This window comes from Harmonia axyridis, chromosome 4 (genome assembly GCF_914767665.1).
Source record: "Harmonia axyridis chromosome 4, icHarAxyr1.1, whole genome shotgun sequence".
In the NCBI taxonomy this organism is placed as follows: domain Eukaryota; kingdom Metazoa; phylum Arthropoda; class Insecta; order Coleoptera; family Coccinellidae; genus Harmonia; species Harmonia axyridis.
In genome coordinates this window covers 19511527-19529067 of record NC_059504.1, presented here as the reverse complement: position 1 = coordinate 19529067, position 17541 = coordinate 19511527, and the positions used below count along the sequence as shown (strand labels likewise).

The 17541-nt window shown below is 31.3% G+C and overlaps 4 protein-coding genes and 1 long non-coding RNA gene across 6 annotated transcripts; 3 read left to right on the top strand and 2 right to left on the bottom strand.

Moving 5' to 3' along the window:
• Positions 1–1026: 1026 nt before the first annotated feature.
• On the top strand, positions 1027–2944 carry LOC123678814 (serine/Arginine-related protein 53-like). The gene is made up of 5 exons (XM_045616045.1): positions 1027–1201; positions 1281–1356; positions 1571–1675; positions 1749–2337; positions 2663–2944. The coding sequence occupies exons 2-5, from the start codon at positions 1292–1294 to the stop codon at positions 2753–2755; spliced, it is 852 nt and encodes a 283-aa protein (XP_045472001.1). The 5' UTR covers positions 1027–1201; positions 1281–1291; the 3' UTR covers positions 2756–2944.
• Positions 2756–4493, top strand: LOC123678816 (divergent protein kinase domain 2A). Its single transcript, XM_045616047.1, has 3 exons — positions 2756–3572; positions 4008–4135; positions 4192–4493. Exons 1-3 carry the CDS (start codon positions 2756–2758, stop codon positions 4387–4389), a joined length of 1143 nt encoding a protein of 380 aa, XP_045472003.1. The 3' UTR covers positions 4390–4493.
• Positions 4374–5128, bottom strand: LOC123678817. 2 transcript variants are annotated; one of them, XR_006747304.1, is made up of 2 exons: positions 4810–5128; positions 4374–4687 (listed from the first exon to the last, which is right to left on the bottom strand). It is a non-coding gene; the product is annotated as an uncharacterized LOC123678817 (long non-coding RNA). The 2 variants fall into 2 exon arrangements; XR_006747303.1 differs by having other exon boundaries at positions 4815–5126.
• Positions 5129–5154: 26 nt separating this feature from the next.
• On the top strand, positions 5155–12222 carry LOC123678815 (integral membrane protein 2C). The gene is made up of 4 exons (XM_045616046.1): positions 5155–5335; positions 5784–5989; positions 7373–7785; positions 12008–12222. The coding sequence occupies exons 1-4, from the start codon at positions 5246–5248 to the stop codon at positions 12130–12132; spliced, it is 834 nt and encodes a 277-aa protein (XP_045472002.1). The 5' UTR covers positions 5155–5245; the 3' UTR covers positions 12133–12222.
• Positions 12223–14290: 2068 nt separating this feature from the next.
• LOC123678812 (platelet-activating factor acetylhydrolase IB subunit beta homolog) lies at positions 14291–17143 on the bottom strand. The gene is made up of 4 exons (XM_045616044.1): positions 16898–17143; positions 16639–16845; positions 16461–16583; positions 14291–16381 (listed from the first exon to the last, which is right to left on the bottom strand). The coding sequence occupies exons 1-4, from the start codon at positions 16961–16963 to the stop codon at positions 16100–16102; spliced, it is 678 nt and encodes a 225-aa protein (XP_045472000.1). The 5' UTR covers positions 16964–17143; the 3' UTR covers positions 14291–16099.
• Between the last annotated feature and the right edge of the window lie 398 nt (positions 17144–17541).

The following is a 17541-nucleotide window of genomic DNA, read 5'->3' as shown; positions in this document are numbered from 1 at the left end:
AATAGGCATCTAAAAATAAGAATGCAGCGCCAAGGTGAGCAGACGTAGAACTATAAATGTTGACATTGGAGTGTTTTGTTGTATTAGTTGTGCGTGTATTTGCGTTATTAAAATTCGATTTTACAATAAATATAAAAACTTTTCAGACTTCTATAGTGAACAAGTGTATTACTGTGTATATAATATTTTCATTTTAGGTAAAGGCGGTTGATATCATCATTTGTTTCAGTTCAATCTAGTGATATTGAAAGTTATGTAAGGATGGAAGACTTCGAAAAATGACGAATAACAATCGTGTGCATATAATATGTGAACGGTTCATTCAACATTATTATACTACAGGATTCTAATAGTACCTTTTTTAGGTCCAAATGGCAAGACTGAGTTTAGTAGAATACTTGGGGTATCTTAAAGGCACAAACACTTCTAGAAGTGTTTATGAAGGTGAAGAAGTTTTAAATGCTGGTCACATAACAAAATGTTACATGTTATTTGCATGACTAATAAACTTTAGTTGAAAGGTTTTTTTACTTATCCGAATTGATCATTTCACATTACCCTTCAATTATACAATCCCAACAAAATATTACAAATGCTATTATTGATTTTTTTTAGGAATACTACAAAAAGTAGCATATCCATTTTTATTTATTTATTAAGAGATAACTCAATTTACATGTTTCGGGGTAAATAACCCAATAATAATCTAACGTAAAACGAGAGTTGGACATCAACATCGCAAGAGGCTGGATGAACAGAAGATGACAAGACATGGTCTTATGAATAAGGAAGAAGAAGAAAAATATTAGAGGTTATGAAGAGTTATAGTTTAAGCGGCAAATAATTCGTCTATTTTGAGTGATTAGTTTGTTCTGGTACAGTTAATTCAATGAAAGGTTTAACCTCAGAGTACTCTATGGGTTTAATAAGTAATCTTAAATTACACTCTTCGATGCGCACAGCTATATGCTTAGATTATTCTATGTTCTAAGGCCGTATGAGTATATTCTGTGCTCGCTGACTTTGACCTTTATATTATTCTATGATCGTGAGTTCAATCGAAAAAAACATTATGCTGAATATTATATTATTATGTGATAATTATTAATTACCGCGAACGTGTGATGTATTCATCCAAATCTCTCGGGATACGATAACGATATTAATTTGGGGAACAGTCTTCACTCAAATTCTGAGAAAGGTAGAACAATAAATCCAATCATTTATTGGTATCATTTACTCTGGAATGGTAAAATAACTTTTTTTTTTATAATTGTTAGATATAACCAAGATGGGTAAGTATTCCAGCGATTCAGATACAGAAAAGTACAGCAGTAAAAGTAAACATAGGCACAGGTAAGACGGGTCATCATTCTATATGATGCAAATGAGTATTTGGTACTAGACTCTAAACATTGTCTAAAAATTTTTGTAGTATAAGTTCGGTATTTTTTTCATCCTAATTTGTAACAACTCCAGTATTAACATGGACATGTTTAGAAGGAGTTATCAAACTCTCAAATAATTATTGAAAAGAAATTGTTTGATGTTTATCAATATTTTCCTCCAGATCGTCATCTAGTTCGGAGGATTCAAGGAGTAGAAGAAAGAAAGATAAAAAAGTAAATAAACATAAGACCAGAAGTCGAAGTCGGGATAGAAGTACAAAATTCTCGTGAGTAATCCCATCATAATTGAACCATTCTTTCAAAATATACAACAAATTTTATTTGATTAAATTTTTTTAGATCTTATAAGTCCCACAAATCTAGTTCAAGGAGATCACCTTCTAGTGAGAGATCTATTTCTAAAAGACGACATTCTCATTCAAGGGATCGTAAAAGATCAACATCTAGAGATAGAAGGAGGTCCCGTTCAAAAGATTTCAGTAATTCAGTCTCTAGAGACAGAAAAAGATCATCATCTAGAGGAAAAGACAGATATAGAAGGTCTAGATCTAAAGATTCTTATAAATCTAGAAGATCTCGGTCTAAATCTTTCATTCGTGAATATGCAAGTAAACCAAAGAGAAAATCATCATCCAGTTCCTCTGAAAGTTCACAGCCAGCTAAAAAGTCCATGAAACTGAAAGAATCTGTCAAATCGGCATCTAAAGATAGGGAGTCTTCCCTTAAAAAACAAATTGGATCAGAAAAAATTAACATGCCCATCAATAGTGCAGTTTTGGACGAATTGAATAGTGACAATTTTATTCAAAAACAATTTAATTCCAGTATGAATAAAAAAATGGATAACATAGTTATAGATCTCCAAAAGCAAACTATTAAAGTACCTGAAGTAGAACCGGTAGAACCTGACAGCATTTTTAATAGCAATGTAGGTTTTGTTTATTTCATATTATGATATATATATATATATATGAACTTTGTGTGTTCCGGATTGGACCGCGTCTAACATTTTGTCGTGTTTGACGTTTCGGCTCCGATTTTGGAGCCATTCTCAAGAACCGTTGACTTTACGCCATGGTCTCAATCTGCCTACTCCCCAGGTATCATCAACAAGAGTATTCTCGTAGGTGTGGTTATCTTCCGTCCTTCGAGGCAACAATCCGGAACACACAAAGTTCAAATATTTCCTACCGCGGAAACCTATCAGAACATATATATTATGAAAATGAGTTTCATAATTTATTCTATTACAGCTATTTATGAATGAAGAAACAAGAATGGAAAAATGGGTAAAAGAGCTTTATTCTTATAGACAGAAAGCTTTACAACAAGGATTAAAAAATTAAATGTTTCTCACAATGGCATTCAAACTTTATCCAGCCCTCGGCTGTTTATTAGCCATCATCATATATGTTATTTCAATGTTCAAACATCCCCTGATCCAAAAGTGTGAAGTTGATAAATGCCCACTTTGCTATGGAACCAATATGTGTGATAGCATGAATAACTCTGAAATAAAACTAGATTTTTCTTCATTTGAACGAGTATTTAACAATTTATTCAGTGTAAAAAATGTATTTTATGGTAAATTCAAAGACTCTGAAGTGGTGTTGAAGAAGTTGGGACAAGATGAAGAATTAGTGAAAGTGTTGACAATGGTTAAAACGTTAAGTGCACGCAAATATAGAGCCTTTTTAGTGAACAGTATTCTAGAGACATTTTATAAAAAGGACAATATAAACATTAAGGACTTTCATGTGTGCAATTTAGAAACAGCTGAGTATTTCTTGGAATATCTTTACCAGAAAGGATTCACCCTGGAACAAATTTGGACGATCAAACAGGTTAATGTGGAGCCACTTTTACTCAAGGTGTTTGAGTACAAAAAAGGGTGGCCTGTGCCAAAATATTATGGAGCTTGTGGCCGAATGATCGTACAAAGTTATTGTGGTGTGAATTTGAACTATTTTGAAATACATCCTTGGATTGATAGAGCTACAATTGCTGTTGGTATTCTAAATGCAGCAGAAGATTTCACTACTGCACATCAAACATTCAGTCTGTACTTGACTGATGTTTCCCCTGATAATATTGTTGTTGATCGTAATTTAAATGTTTATTTCATAGACTTGGAGAATGCTATCATTCAGATGAGAAATCAAAGTAAGTTGTACGATTCTCCCCAACATTTTCAATTGGCATTTATATGTTTCTTTTTTCTCGATTGAGAAACAACTGTTTATGCAAATTTTTGTTAAAACCATGTTTTTGGGAGATTAAAAGTAATTCTTTTTTTATTTCAATATCTCAGAATCTATCTGTCACGTATCACTAAAATGAATTATACAAAATTTTAGGTCTCTAGCCTTTGTGTGGAAAAAATAATCAAGTTTTCCTAATCTGATAATACCTAAACCGAAGAATATCCATCGGAAAGCAGATTTATTCGTTTGCAGTTTTTTCTGTTACTTGCTGACAGAATTGATTATAAAAAAATCTGACTGACATTGCGTTAATGCTTTTTTTGTTTTATGAATTTATATTTTTTTTAGCAAACCTAAATATTTTTGAATTCCTTCATTTTTTCATTCTTTTCAGGTATTGAAAAATTTAATATTAAAAACAACCATAAAAGTAGAAACTTTGAAGATGAACCTTATGCTTTCTCTACTGATGACATATGTTCATATCCACTGAGTGATCATAATATTTATAGTGTTTGTAAAGTATGTATTTTAATTACTTTACGTTATAGAATTATATACGAGCTGTTCTTTTTCAGCTTCTACTCTCCTCAAAAGCTCCTTGGCCAATGATGAAAGGAGGATTATTACATTCTCCTCCCAAATCAATCAAAGGTCATGATTTGTTTAAGTATATCGAATTGTGTGTGGAGGCTGATAATAAAATTAATAGGTTCTCTCTAATGAAAGTCATTGTATATATTCTAAGGGAACTTATAAATACAAGTCATAAATAATTTATGTTTAACACAGTCATTTCAATAACAGGAGCCATGAAAAATTTGTAACCAATGTAAAAACATCTATAACAATAAAAGTATAACTTTCAATGTTTAAGGCACTCTTCGTTGATTACTTGAATAATACTGCTGAATATTCTACATCGTTGTCATAGACCTAATATAATAATATGGATATTAGGTCTATGATTGTTGTTAATACTTCAGAAATCCCATGGCTTCCCGTTTTCTACCATTTTTGTCTACTGAGCAAGCTTTTTTAGAATTTTTTGGTGAAATTACAAACATTAGTAATCTGTGATAGAACTTTAGGTTATTCACTCGTATTTAAGAACTTTTGTATCTAGATCTAGGAATATCAGCTGATTTTCATAATTTTTCCAGCCTAGTGTCAAAGATGACTGAAAATCTATTTACCTTACATTTTATGGGATATAATCTACATGGCCAGAATAAACATGTAGAATAAGCAAAAAACAATAGTAGAGATGATGAAATATTTGTTATTTAATTTTATATTCTGTCATCAAATATTCCTTTCTATGTAGTCTTACCAATCCTAGATATTTGACCTTAACTGTAAAAAATATTGTATATTAGATTGAGTTATTACCATTTTCGAGAAGGGGTTTCAGATCTGAACTAGTTTGGTTTCACCAAGTAAAATAAATTATGGTATTTGGTATATTTATTCGGCTACTCATGTCAGGAATTGTATATTTTAAGGTATTGGTAACACGGGTTCTATGGTTGAATCACAGATTGTCAAAGTGGTCTGTGATTAAATAATACTTTATTGATCACTTCACAAAGTAAACAAGTTTTTGATTTCCTGAACAAATTATTTGTCACGATGACTATACTAATAACACCTTTTAGTAAAAAAGGAGATAAACTTGTTGTGCCATTGGTTAGTGCTGATCAATTAGCCAAAACCACTGAGGTAAGACGCCCACCATTTCATGATATGTTCTGAATTGTCAGTGTGGAAAGATGAAAGAAATGCAATATGCATAATTTATGCATTTTCTCTCTATATGTTTATTGCTATATCATCCCATTATTTATTTAATTACGAAGTATAAAGTTTGAAAAATCGGATATAATCTTATCTGTCTGTTGTCTAGAGAAATAGAAATTGCTTTGAATTTATGCATCTATTGCATTCTAGAAACTATTTGACAATAAACTTATCGAGAATTTTAAAAATATATTTAGGCTTCTGGTATTATAACAGTTAGAGAATATATTTTTTGTTTTGATATCTTATTGAATGTAATTTACTTAGACATGCGTAATTGATCAGGCAATGACAATTTCACACATTTTAAATAAGATTATGTTGAGATGTGCTTCCTATAATATTTCTATTCAATTTTTTTTCTGAGCAGGCGGCTCAAAAAGATGCAGAAGCTCAGAATGGCAACATCGTTTATTTCAATACCAGAGCTCGTCGAGTTTCAAACTCAACAATATTTGGCTTGCTCTTCGCTGCTTTGCTTATTGTAAGCATTGGTATTATTAGCGGATTTTACCTCCAACAACAGTACCTTCAACTACCTAGATTCAAAAGCAAAGTTAGAATCAGCGCTCAAGGGTAAGTTACACACCAACCTAATTTGAACATTGATATTAGTTTTACATAAAATAGAGGAAACTATTATACATATCATGCAATCTCTTTCTCTTTAGGAAACGGAAATAACTCGATGATATATAAATAATATATTGGATCCCCAGTTTAGTTCGTTAATGGTCATAATCAGACTAGGGGTTTCGTAAATATGGCCTTTCGAAATTTTGTTTTCCTGACAGTTTCAATTTCAAAAGTATTCATTTGATAGAAATTAAATTTTGCATTCAGATGTGAAAGAACAATTTCATGCTCCATACAAAATATTATTTCGATCGCGTCATCAGAACCTATTAAAATTTAAAGATAATATGAATAATAATTACCTAATATTCCCTGACCACAAAACCGACGTAGTTTTGAGGTTTCAGATATAAAATGATAATTTCACGCTTGTAGAAAACTCAAGCAGAATACTGAAAAAAAATTAAGAGGAAAACACTGACGTGAAACCTGAAGCATTCATGTGTTCCAGAAAAAATACCACCCTGCAGATTTGCATTCAAAATTAGCATTACATGATGATAATTTAAGTTATATCTCTCGTGGAGGCAAGGTGCTATGAGAAAAAAATTGAAGAAAAATTAAACTATAACATCCTGTATCTCGAAAACAAAGCGTTTGCCCATGTTATAGATTTTTTTCCTTAAAATGATCCAAGGAATCGCTCATTTTTCATTGTACCTCCAATTTAGGAACACCTGTATATCTAATAATTGAGGAGGTTGAGTATGTAGTTATAATATAGGCTTGCAACTTTACCAGCGCTTTTAGTTGATTATAAACTACTTCAAGAGATTAACTCACCCCAATACAATTAGGGAATGAAAAATGTTCTCGAAAAACAAACTGTACATACATTTTAGGAGATATGAAGATCTGAAATTCCACCAAAATGAAATATTCAATAAGTGGTACGTCGATTTCTTGGAGCAGTAGGTAATAGTGTTTGGAAAGGAAAAAATTAGGGGAGATTTTTTTTTCAAAGTGTAATGATAATTCAGAAAATTTTTTTCTCTCTTATCTAAATACAAAAAAAAAATTTGAATGAAAAAGTATAAGGGTTTGTCAATTTGCACCCCAGAGAAATGCTGAATTGGTTGAAAAGTAGGAATTAGTTTGCATCTTTGAGGGGCTGTAACTTTTAAAGGGAGGCAAATTAGAAAATAATTTATAGGAACAACAGACCCTAATTTCAATTACATATGCTTACAGAACACTCTTTATGTCAGACTTGTCTCCATTATTTTTTTTTATTATATTTTTTTATTTCTCACATTAAATATACAAATCAACTAATAAGTTGCATTATCGAATGAAGTTTATAGTTACTACCATTATTTTCAGTTTACACATCTCAGATTCTCTCTACGAGCGTACTTCCAACGATGAACTACAAGAAGCCCTTGAGATTGACCTGGTCAACAAAATCGAAAAGATCGACGTGCCAGACTTCAGCGATGGTCGGAACGGACGTTTCATCCACGATTTCAACACCAACACAACAGGAATCATCGATACCTCTGCTCGGAGATGCTTCGTGATGCCCTTGAACAGGGTCAACGTACTACCACCGAAATCGTTTTTCGATCTGATGAATAAAATGTGGGATGGATACTACAAAGTCGATACTCAGGTTGTGAAAGAGACCATGCATGTAGTCTTGCCCCCCATCAAAGATACCCAAAGCATTGGAAACTACATCACAAAGGAATGTGAAGATATGCCGATCTATAAATTGGAGAAATCGGTTGGAAGAGGTAAGTTGAAATTGTATGTTGTTGGAATAATTCAACTCTGCTCTTAACGATTTTAGTTTATCATTTCCAACGATAAACATACAGAATAAGCCCATGCAGGGTGTTCATAAATTGAACGTACAAACGAAAATGACAGATTCCTAGAATTATTTTACGAAAAAAAGTCTAATAAATATGGACCCGCAAAAGCTTGGTTTTAAAGTTTGTTTTTTTTTTTTTTCTCATAGCACCTTCCCTTCACAAGATATTTAACTTACATTTGACATAGAAATTCCAATTTAAAGTTAAAGCTTCTTTCCTCCAGAACTTTTTTTAGTGGACCACTGGTAGAAAAATGTGAAAAGAAATCCAGTTCTAAACTTTTTGGTTCCTTGTAGTTTTGTCGTATCTACTACCGATTTGAGAATAGTTATTTATAATACAAGTGCAGAAGGTATTGATATTCTTCCACGAGTTCAAAATTCAAAAACAAGCCATGAAGTGGCGAGTTTTTGAATGAACGAGTGGTAGAATGAGCCTTCTGTACGAGTATTATACATTATTTTCTGTAATTCATTGCATTTTTATTGAAATTAATGAAATATTCCCATGAATATTATTTAGTGATTTTTGCATTGAAAAATGTTGGTTGGCAGAACTGATTTCTTCAAGGCAAATTGATGAATTGACAGATAAAGCCGTGACGGAAAGTTCGGAGTACCAACATATAAAAATAAAATATAACCATGAAAACTGTGCGTTCTTGATATATTCTCGCACGATTTTGTTCTACAAGATATGGAAGAATGAACGGAATAACCACAGAATTAGAGAAAAAAATTTCAAACAATTCTTTAGTAATCCTCAGGAAGATCCATATTATTATAAAAATCCAGCTAGTAAGCTGTAACGAAGAAATTAATTATAAGTTTTGATACTTATTTTCTCTAATTCTGTGGTTATTCCGTTCATTCTTCCACATCTTGTAGAACAAAATCGTGCGAGAATATATCAGAAACGCACAGTTTTCATGGTTATATTTTATTATTCTATGTTGGCACTCCGAACTTTCCGCCACGGCTTTATCTGTCAATTCATCAATTTGCCTTAAAGAAATCAGTTCTGCCAACCAACATTTTTCAATGCAAAAATCACTAAATGATATTTATGGAAATATTTCATTAATTTCAACGAAAATGCAATAAATTAGAGAAAATAATGTATAATACTCGTACAGAAGGCTCATTCTACCACTCGTTCATTCCAAAACTCGCCACTTCGTGGCTCGTTTTTGAATTTTGAACTCGTGGAAGAATATCAATGCCTTCTGCACTTGTATTATAAATAACTATACCCAATCTGTTTCGAAGATTAAAAAATTCAATGAACTAGTATAATCATCACAAAAAAAGTAGGTCTACAAGAAACACCCTGTATCTTGAATACAAAGCGTTTGCATACCCATGTTTATAGGACCTTTTTTCCTTAAAATTATCGAAGAAATCTATCATTTTCCTTTGTACCTCCAATTTAGGTGCTTATTGAAAAATATTGTACTATAATATACAATTTCATTGGATATTCAAAAAAGTTCTAAAAAGGCGAATATTTCATGCCTTTTATTACTTGATAAGATACTAACTGGATTCATAGACTTATTATCCTAATCCTGATACGTCTATGACTGGATTGGACGAACTTATGATGACGTCAATCTTCTGTATTAAACACGTGTGTTATTTGTATGTTCGTTCGTTTGCTTTTAGTTTTCGGCATTTTCTACAATAGAAAAAAGCCAGTTGTTCGGAAAGACTGAACAGATTAATTTCCCCTATAGAAAGGTAATTGAGAACATAGGGCAACTACATTGAATTCCAACCTCAAACATTACTATTAGGCAATCCAGAGACCTGTCAATAGTAAAATTCAATATGACGGCGGTTGGCATGTTGTTATTTGTCATAAAAGTACATAGTGGTATTATTGTTTGTGTTTTTCCTCTGTCAATTTGAGTTTTTCTGATACGCGCATCGTTCAATCTTCAGAAATTGAGGTAGTTGTCACGTTTCAAAGATGACAGCTGCCCAGATAGCGGGTAAGATGTCTAAAACCATGGTGTGTGCACTCCTCAAATTTTGAATGCAATGACATTCGACCAAATTGAAAATATTAGTTTTAAATAAAATAAAACGAAGTAATTTCCACTATGTTATTTAATTGTTAGTCAAAATTACTTTCAATTTAATGAAACCATTTATAAGTCTGATGAAGGTTTGATTATGGGTAACCCTTTAAGTCCAATCCTAGCAGAAATATTCATGAATAATTTAGAAAACAAAATTCACTCTAACAATAACACAAAATATTTCCTTTATTGGTTTAGATATGTAGACGATATTATATGTTGCTTCAAAGGTACAAATAGACAACTTTCTTTGTTCACAGAATTTATCAATAACATTCACCCAAGTATCAAATTCACTTCTGAAATTGAACATAACAATTCTCTCAACTTTCTTGATTTAACAATTACCAGAAATAATAACTATCATAGTTTCAGTATTTTTAGAAAACCTACACATACTGATACTACCATCCATGCTACTTCTAACCACCCGTTAAACCAAAAAATGGCTGCATACAATTGTATGATCCATAGATTAATCAATATACCTATGAATCATGCTAATTTTTGTAAAGAATTAAATTTAATTAAACAAATAGCTGTGAATAACTGTTACAGTCCACATGTTATTGATCAAATTTTGAGGAATAAACAAAGAAAGCAAGCTTTGAGTCTAACATACCCTAAGGTAAATTATGGTATTGATACTAAATTTTTTTCGTTAACTTATGTTAATAATATTTCTGAAAAGATTGCTAAATACTTGAAAACAAAATTCAATTACACAATATCCTTCAAAACAAGTAACAACTTAGAGATGTTCATTAAAAACAATAAAGACAAAACAGATAAAGAAACTAAATCCGGTGTCTACAAGTTAACCTGTAATGATTGCCCTATGGTTTATATTGGACAAACAGGAAGATCGTTCAATAAAAGGATAAAGGAACACCAAAAGAGTTATACATCTGATAGTTCGTTTTCAACCTACGCGAATCACTTAAAAGAATGGGACCATACCTTCAATAATAACTTTAAAATTCTTCATTTAGAAAACAAGAGCTTAAGACTAACACTCTTAGAATCCCTGGAAATAAACAGGTATAATACCCAAAATATTCTGTTGAACGAACAAACGGATGTAAACTCATCCCCTTTATTGAATTTCTTCCGATAGTTTGGAAATCCCAGGCTGTAAATGGTCCAATATAACTTTGTAATTTATACCCTTTCGAATATTTTTGTGTCAATTTTGTTCCTATATAAGATTCCGAAAACCTTTGTACTCTTATCAGTTCAGAAATGTAGCCTGATGAAGCCACAGTGTGGCGAAACAATTGTTGCTAACAATTAAATAACATAGTGGAAATTACTTCGTTTTATTTTATTTATAATGAATTTCCGCCAAGTAAGGACCGAATCCATTAAATATATATTAGTTTTAGTTCGTGGCGGCGCCGCAATGTCATATTTGTCATTTCGATCTTTTTCCGTTGATTTTGATTGGATACATTAATTAAAACCCGATACTGACCAATCAAAAGCGATGTGTAACCGAGTATGATCGTGCAAAGTCGTGAAACGAATCACGAAACGTTTACTGGAATGAATTCAAATATTTGAAATAGAGAGAGAGTTTATTGGTATTTCAATTACAAGAATTGCTTCCATAGATCATAACTATAATGAAAGATATACATATATAGGTACAAAACTCATAAATAATAAATAACAAGAATCTTAATTTGTTGATAGCGCTACCTACAGTTGACATAACGAAGCTTAACTAATATTCTCAAAATTGGCAAAACAAAAGCTAATCAGTTCATACACCTGGTGTTTAGACATCTTAATAGCGGGCTATTCACAATGAAATGTCATATTGGAAAACTCTTCACTTGAAAGTGACGTCATTGAGGCCACGTTGTGTAAAATTGCATTTTGACGGCCTATTTTCATTTTAAAAAGAATCATTTCATGTTTTGGGATGCATCAAATAAAAAACAATATATCTGAAAAAGCACTCAAATTGAAAATACAGGGAAATAATAGACTACTGAATTGTGTACTGCATTTACTTGGAGAACATAATATAACATTGTCATTTTATTTTTTCAGTGGTAAAGAGATCAGCTGAATTGAATGCAGAAGCCAAATTTGCCCAGTTCTCTGGCAACGGAATCACAGAAATTGACATTATCAATTTCAGTGATGTCGAAAATTATGAAAAAAATTTACATTAATTTAAACCGGTAGATTTTACTCATAGATATGTTGTTCCTAGATACATATCATGGAATTATGAATAAATGTTTGACTAATTTCAATAATCATCAGTAGTTTGTATTATAGGAACAGTATGGTTATTGTACAAAATATTGAACTATATATTCTTGCATGTGATTTCGAATTTTAAACTATGAAATTGGATATTATTCTTTTAGTATCACAGGATAGCATACAATCGACCTGTTATTGTTACAAAGGGGTATGGTTCTTCAATCTACTTGGTTAGTAACGAAGGTATATGCCAATTCCGAAAAAAATCATTACCTAACCTAACTTTTTCCTGAAACTTCAGTGAATTATCTGTTAACAGAACAGTCATACCAACTGACATTTCTAATTTTGGTTTGATTGGTTTTTCATGCCAAATTTGACGATTGGTAGTCGTAAATGTTTTGAACGGGATATTATAAAGTATCCGTCCAAGGATATTTTTGGAATATTTAATGGATTCGGAAATTTATTATAGATAAAATAATGAAACAAAGTTAGATTAGTGGAAATTACCTTGTTTTATATAATTTTGGAGAAATACAGCTTTAAAGAAAATACGTGATAAAATTATTTTTTTAAATTTTTATTTATGTTGATAAATAACGCGATACTGCTTTTATCTTTATGATTCATTAACATCAAGTTCCAGACAGGTTGCTTGAAATATTGAAAGCCTCTTTAAAATTTTGGGCTTTAACCAGACCGTACCCTCAAATTATAAAAACAGGAGAGGCTACACCTTTGAAGATAAAAATTCACACACTTGCTAACAAATTGAATATTCATGTCTAAATTATTGTTAACAGATCTTTTAAAGATGGTTCTCTCTTATCCCGTCACATTGTGTAGTAAATTTCTAGATATGACCATCATTTACATTATTTCTTATTATAAATGGGTGCTTTGATATAATTAAATATTTGAATTATTGAAGGTAATTATGTATTGTGTAATAACTTCATTAAAAAAATTCTCATATAACATGTTTGTTTTTTCACCTCTAAATAATGCAGTGTAGGTATGTTAATCATCTTATAATGTAACACATTTTATACTTTGTTTTATTATTATTCATTCTTAGTTCTGAGATAAATAATTTTCTTCATCCAAATTTATGGATTGAAAACTTTTTTGGTAAGAATCAATGTCTTATTTGGAATATGTCAATATTGGACGATGTTGTAACCACTTGAATAACAAAAAAAAAAATATGTTCAAATTCCATCGGTCGATTTTTTCGAAGAACCAAGACCTTGAATAAATTTCGAGAAAAGAATTTTTAGGAAAATTCGACCCTGCCGAATAAAAATCTGCAATCAGTTTGCTTACGAAATTATCAAGGTTTGATTGGAGAATATTTTAATTGATGAACTTTAATCCTTATGATCTAGAGAAATTAAATTATAAAATGAATAGGTGTAGGTATGCTCGAATTATATCTGTTTTTTGGAAAAAAAATCTAAAATTTAAGTCAGTAGGGATTAAAGTGACCCATTACGTATTAGGGAATACAGTGGTGACATGAGTGGCCTCGTTTTTAATTGGCTGAGCCTAAATATGGCGGCTTTTTGTTTACATTCTCCGTGTACCTGATTTTTGGGAGTTATTCAAAATTCAAGGCACATTTTATTAAGTCACTGTAGTATTCTTCAGTTGAATACATTTGTTTTATATACAATCAAATACTATCAGGCCCAATAAATTTAATTTTAACAAAGTGTCAGTTCAGTCAATTTTTTCTTATGTTCTACGTTAAAGCTAAATGGTTCGCCATTTTTAGGCTCAATTTGAACGAATAGTTTTATTGGGTCTAGTCTCTACTTTGATAATAGAAGGAATAGTTTCTATAATTTTCAATAATAGAATATATAACTTTCATAAATGCAATTTAGAAACATCGAGAAAGCTAATTTTCTACCCTCTAGTCAATGCTTTTCTCAATTTTTTGTGTTTGATGTTATTCTCTGCACTAGCATTCTGTGTAGGTTTTGTTACTGTGTCCTCACGCCCCTCAACCTAAAATTTCTTCCTTATATATCGCGTACAGGTTCTTACCTCTGCGATCAATGTTTAAGAAACTATTATTAGTATTCGAACAATTCAATTTCCTTGGTCACAGGCAGACGATTTTTTTCTTTTTAAAAATTTATTCGGAAATTCAAATATTTACATTGCTTCACAGTGCAAACAAATTGACACTACAGTGTCAATCCAAGTATTAAAATTTAGGATTTATAAATCCTTGATTGAGTATTATTCATTATAAATGTATATCACAGAATATAATTTTTTTTTACAGTATTTAAGGTTGATAAAGTTTTAACTTTTAAATAAGAATTTGAGATACACAGGCAGAAGCTTCAAATCGTCACTACATAATGAATGTTGCCTTGTGGCTGAAAAACTGCAACTCTTTGATAACACCCAAAACAGGAAATTGCCCCAAATTACAAATTCACTAAATTTCTGCTTCGTTCATACAAATTATCTTTCTTTATTGTTGATGTGAATCTGTTCAAAGGCTTTTTTGGGAAATCTCTTAATATCTAATATCTCTTATAAGTGAGATTGGACCATTAAACTTAATGAGATACTCTCCGAGGGATTGTTTGCATATATTTAATGTTATTAGGCTAAATTCGTTTGATATTTGAAGTAGAGATCTTCAATGTAGTTAATTGCTTTTTTTTTTTCTCCATTTAGGAAAAAGGGTGAATAACACTTTAAAAATATATTTAGTGCAATAATTATTGAAAATGTTAAATCAAAGATGGATTTGTACAAAAAATGAACTACATAAATAAATTTGATTCGCTACAGAATATTAAAATCTGATTAATACAACTACTTTGGTGGAATGTGGAATTATAAAGGCTTAAGATAAAATTAATAACTATAACTAGTAACTACCATTCAATATAAAGTTGATAAACAAATACTCTATATTACATCAAAAAAATGTTCATATAAGACTAGCTGAAATTCTGAAGAAATTATTTGACGCATCAGATAAAAAAAAATAAAATCTAGCACTTAAAATATTCAAAGCAATTATTATCACAATTTCAATAAATTAATCGTTAACATAAGTATTATATATATATAAAAACATTAAGGCCTTCAATTGAAACTCATTGAATATGTATAAAATTTGTGTTTCAAATTTGAAATTTTCATAGATCAAATCATTTCAATACATAATTAAATGGAGAATAATGATAATTCAGCAAATAAATTAAGCCAATTGTTCAGTTTTCTTTTTACATGATAAATAAATTCGTGATGTTTTACATAACTGATATAAATGAAAGAAATGCTATTTGGAAAAATGATGTAAAACACTCAAATACATGTGACAATTCAGTCTAAGGACGGTCGTACACGGATTGCTTCAAGCAGTTAGAGACCGACTGCTTGAAGCCGCGACCGCACAGTGAAGCATAGTCATTCATTCGCTGCCCTACACACGACTGCTTGAGCAGTTGCGACCACTTCCATAGTTCACGAAGCAAGCGGTTGCGGCTTCAAGCAGTCAGTCTCGACTGCTTGAAGCAATCCGTGTACGGCGGCACTTAATCCTAAGTCAAAATTGAGAATATTCAGCAATAAATTCGAAAAACAAATATACAAAAACTAAACTTTTTTCCCTTAGATATTGGACTTCCGCTGCTCATGAGTATGTTTGCAAATTTTCAACTAATTCAAATAAAAGGAACATGAATCAATGAGAAAACAAATTTTTCCCTACATACTTTTTCATTGAAAAAACTTATTGAATTACACTTGATAGCATATTCGACTGGCTGCACCAGTGCTAATTAATTCGAGCTAATTATGTCATTTAGCTCTACAAAAATTCAAATTAATTCGAACTGGTGCAGCCAGTCGAATACGCCCAAACTAGCACTGCCACATAGAATTAAATCACCACTAATCTAAAGGACTCAAATCCTTTTCCAACTCACCCTCATTTAATAATTGTACTAATAGTTCATGGACTGGCCTGAAGGCTTTACGACATCCCGAATTCGTGAGTAATAAATAATCATACATATCATGATGACTAATTGAACCATCAGGTAAAACAAAACCACTGTCGATTTTTATGAACTCTATCTTTGGTTTGCACACTAGTTTTTCACCTAACAAATCGTTAACTTTGCTTAATTTGTCTCTTATTAGGTTGGGATATTGCCCTCTGGGGAGAAGAGTCTGCAAAAGTTCATCAAAATAATGAAATTGAATATAAACCATTCAATAATATATTTCTTTTCAATGATCAACTACTTACTGGGATAACTACATAAACCTCTGGCAATTTCTCTCTTATTATATCTATTAATTCTAAAATGCCATCACATATTTCTTCTGGTGTGTTGCGGTGATTGTTCGTCCCGACATGTAATACAACCACCTAAAATATCAGAGTAGGTTTACGTCAGAGTGTAATATTGAATTATTTTCAGTACCTTTGGTTGTATATGGTCTAATTCTCCATTTTTTAACCGCCATAAAACATTTTCGATTTTATCCCTATGTATCGCAAAATTCAAGCAATGCAAGGGGGCGAATAGTTCGTTCCAAGCTTCACAGTGCTGCAAAGCCTGTATTACCGAATCGCCTATAAATACAACATCTGCATCCTTCTCTCGTGTTTCAGAAAGGAAGCGATTGTGCTGTGAAATTCAGAAATTTAGATTTTGACGATATAACCAAAGATTTACTGACAATACTTATCCATCTGTTGTCGCCTTCTTTATCTTCAACAGCAGTAGGTATTTTACAAGGATTCATTTTCGAAATGTTTGAAACGAAACTCCAAAAATTTATTAATTGAGTTGATATCTTACGAAATTCAATAATGTAAAGAACTCAAAGTTGTAGGATGAATGCCGGGAAGTATCGGGCATTTTATTAATCGCCCGATTGTTCCCGATGGATTTGCGATATCAAATCAGGAAATTGCAAATCTATTTTTTTAACAAACCATAGAAAGAACAGAACAGAGACTGCTCTATGGTATTATCATTACAAGAAAACAACTTTCATCTTAATTATTGGTGTATTTTATTTGAACTCAGCTGACTTAAGTATTCAAAGTTGAAGAGAATATTTAGCGGTGAAATGTAGATAAGAGAGTAAATTGATCTGGCTTCTTTATATTTCGTTGAAGGATAAACACTATTCTATGGTTTCAATACTGTGATGACGCCAACTTGACAGATGTCCGTCCATGTTAAGGTGGCCCGATGATGATGCAATCCAACGATCTTTTCAACAAGTACGCAGTACGCACACACATAGAAACGATATAAAAATTATTATTAAAGTAGATAAAGTTGGCTCATGTGTTTTATTTACATAAATAAATA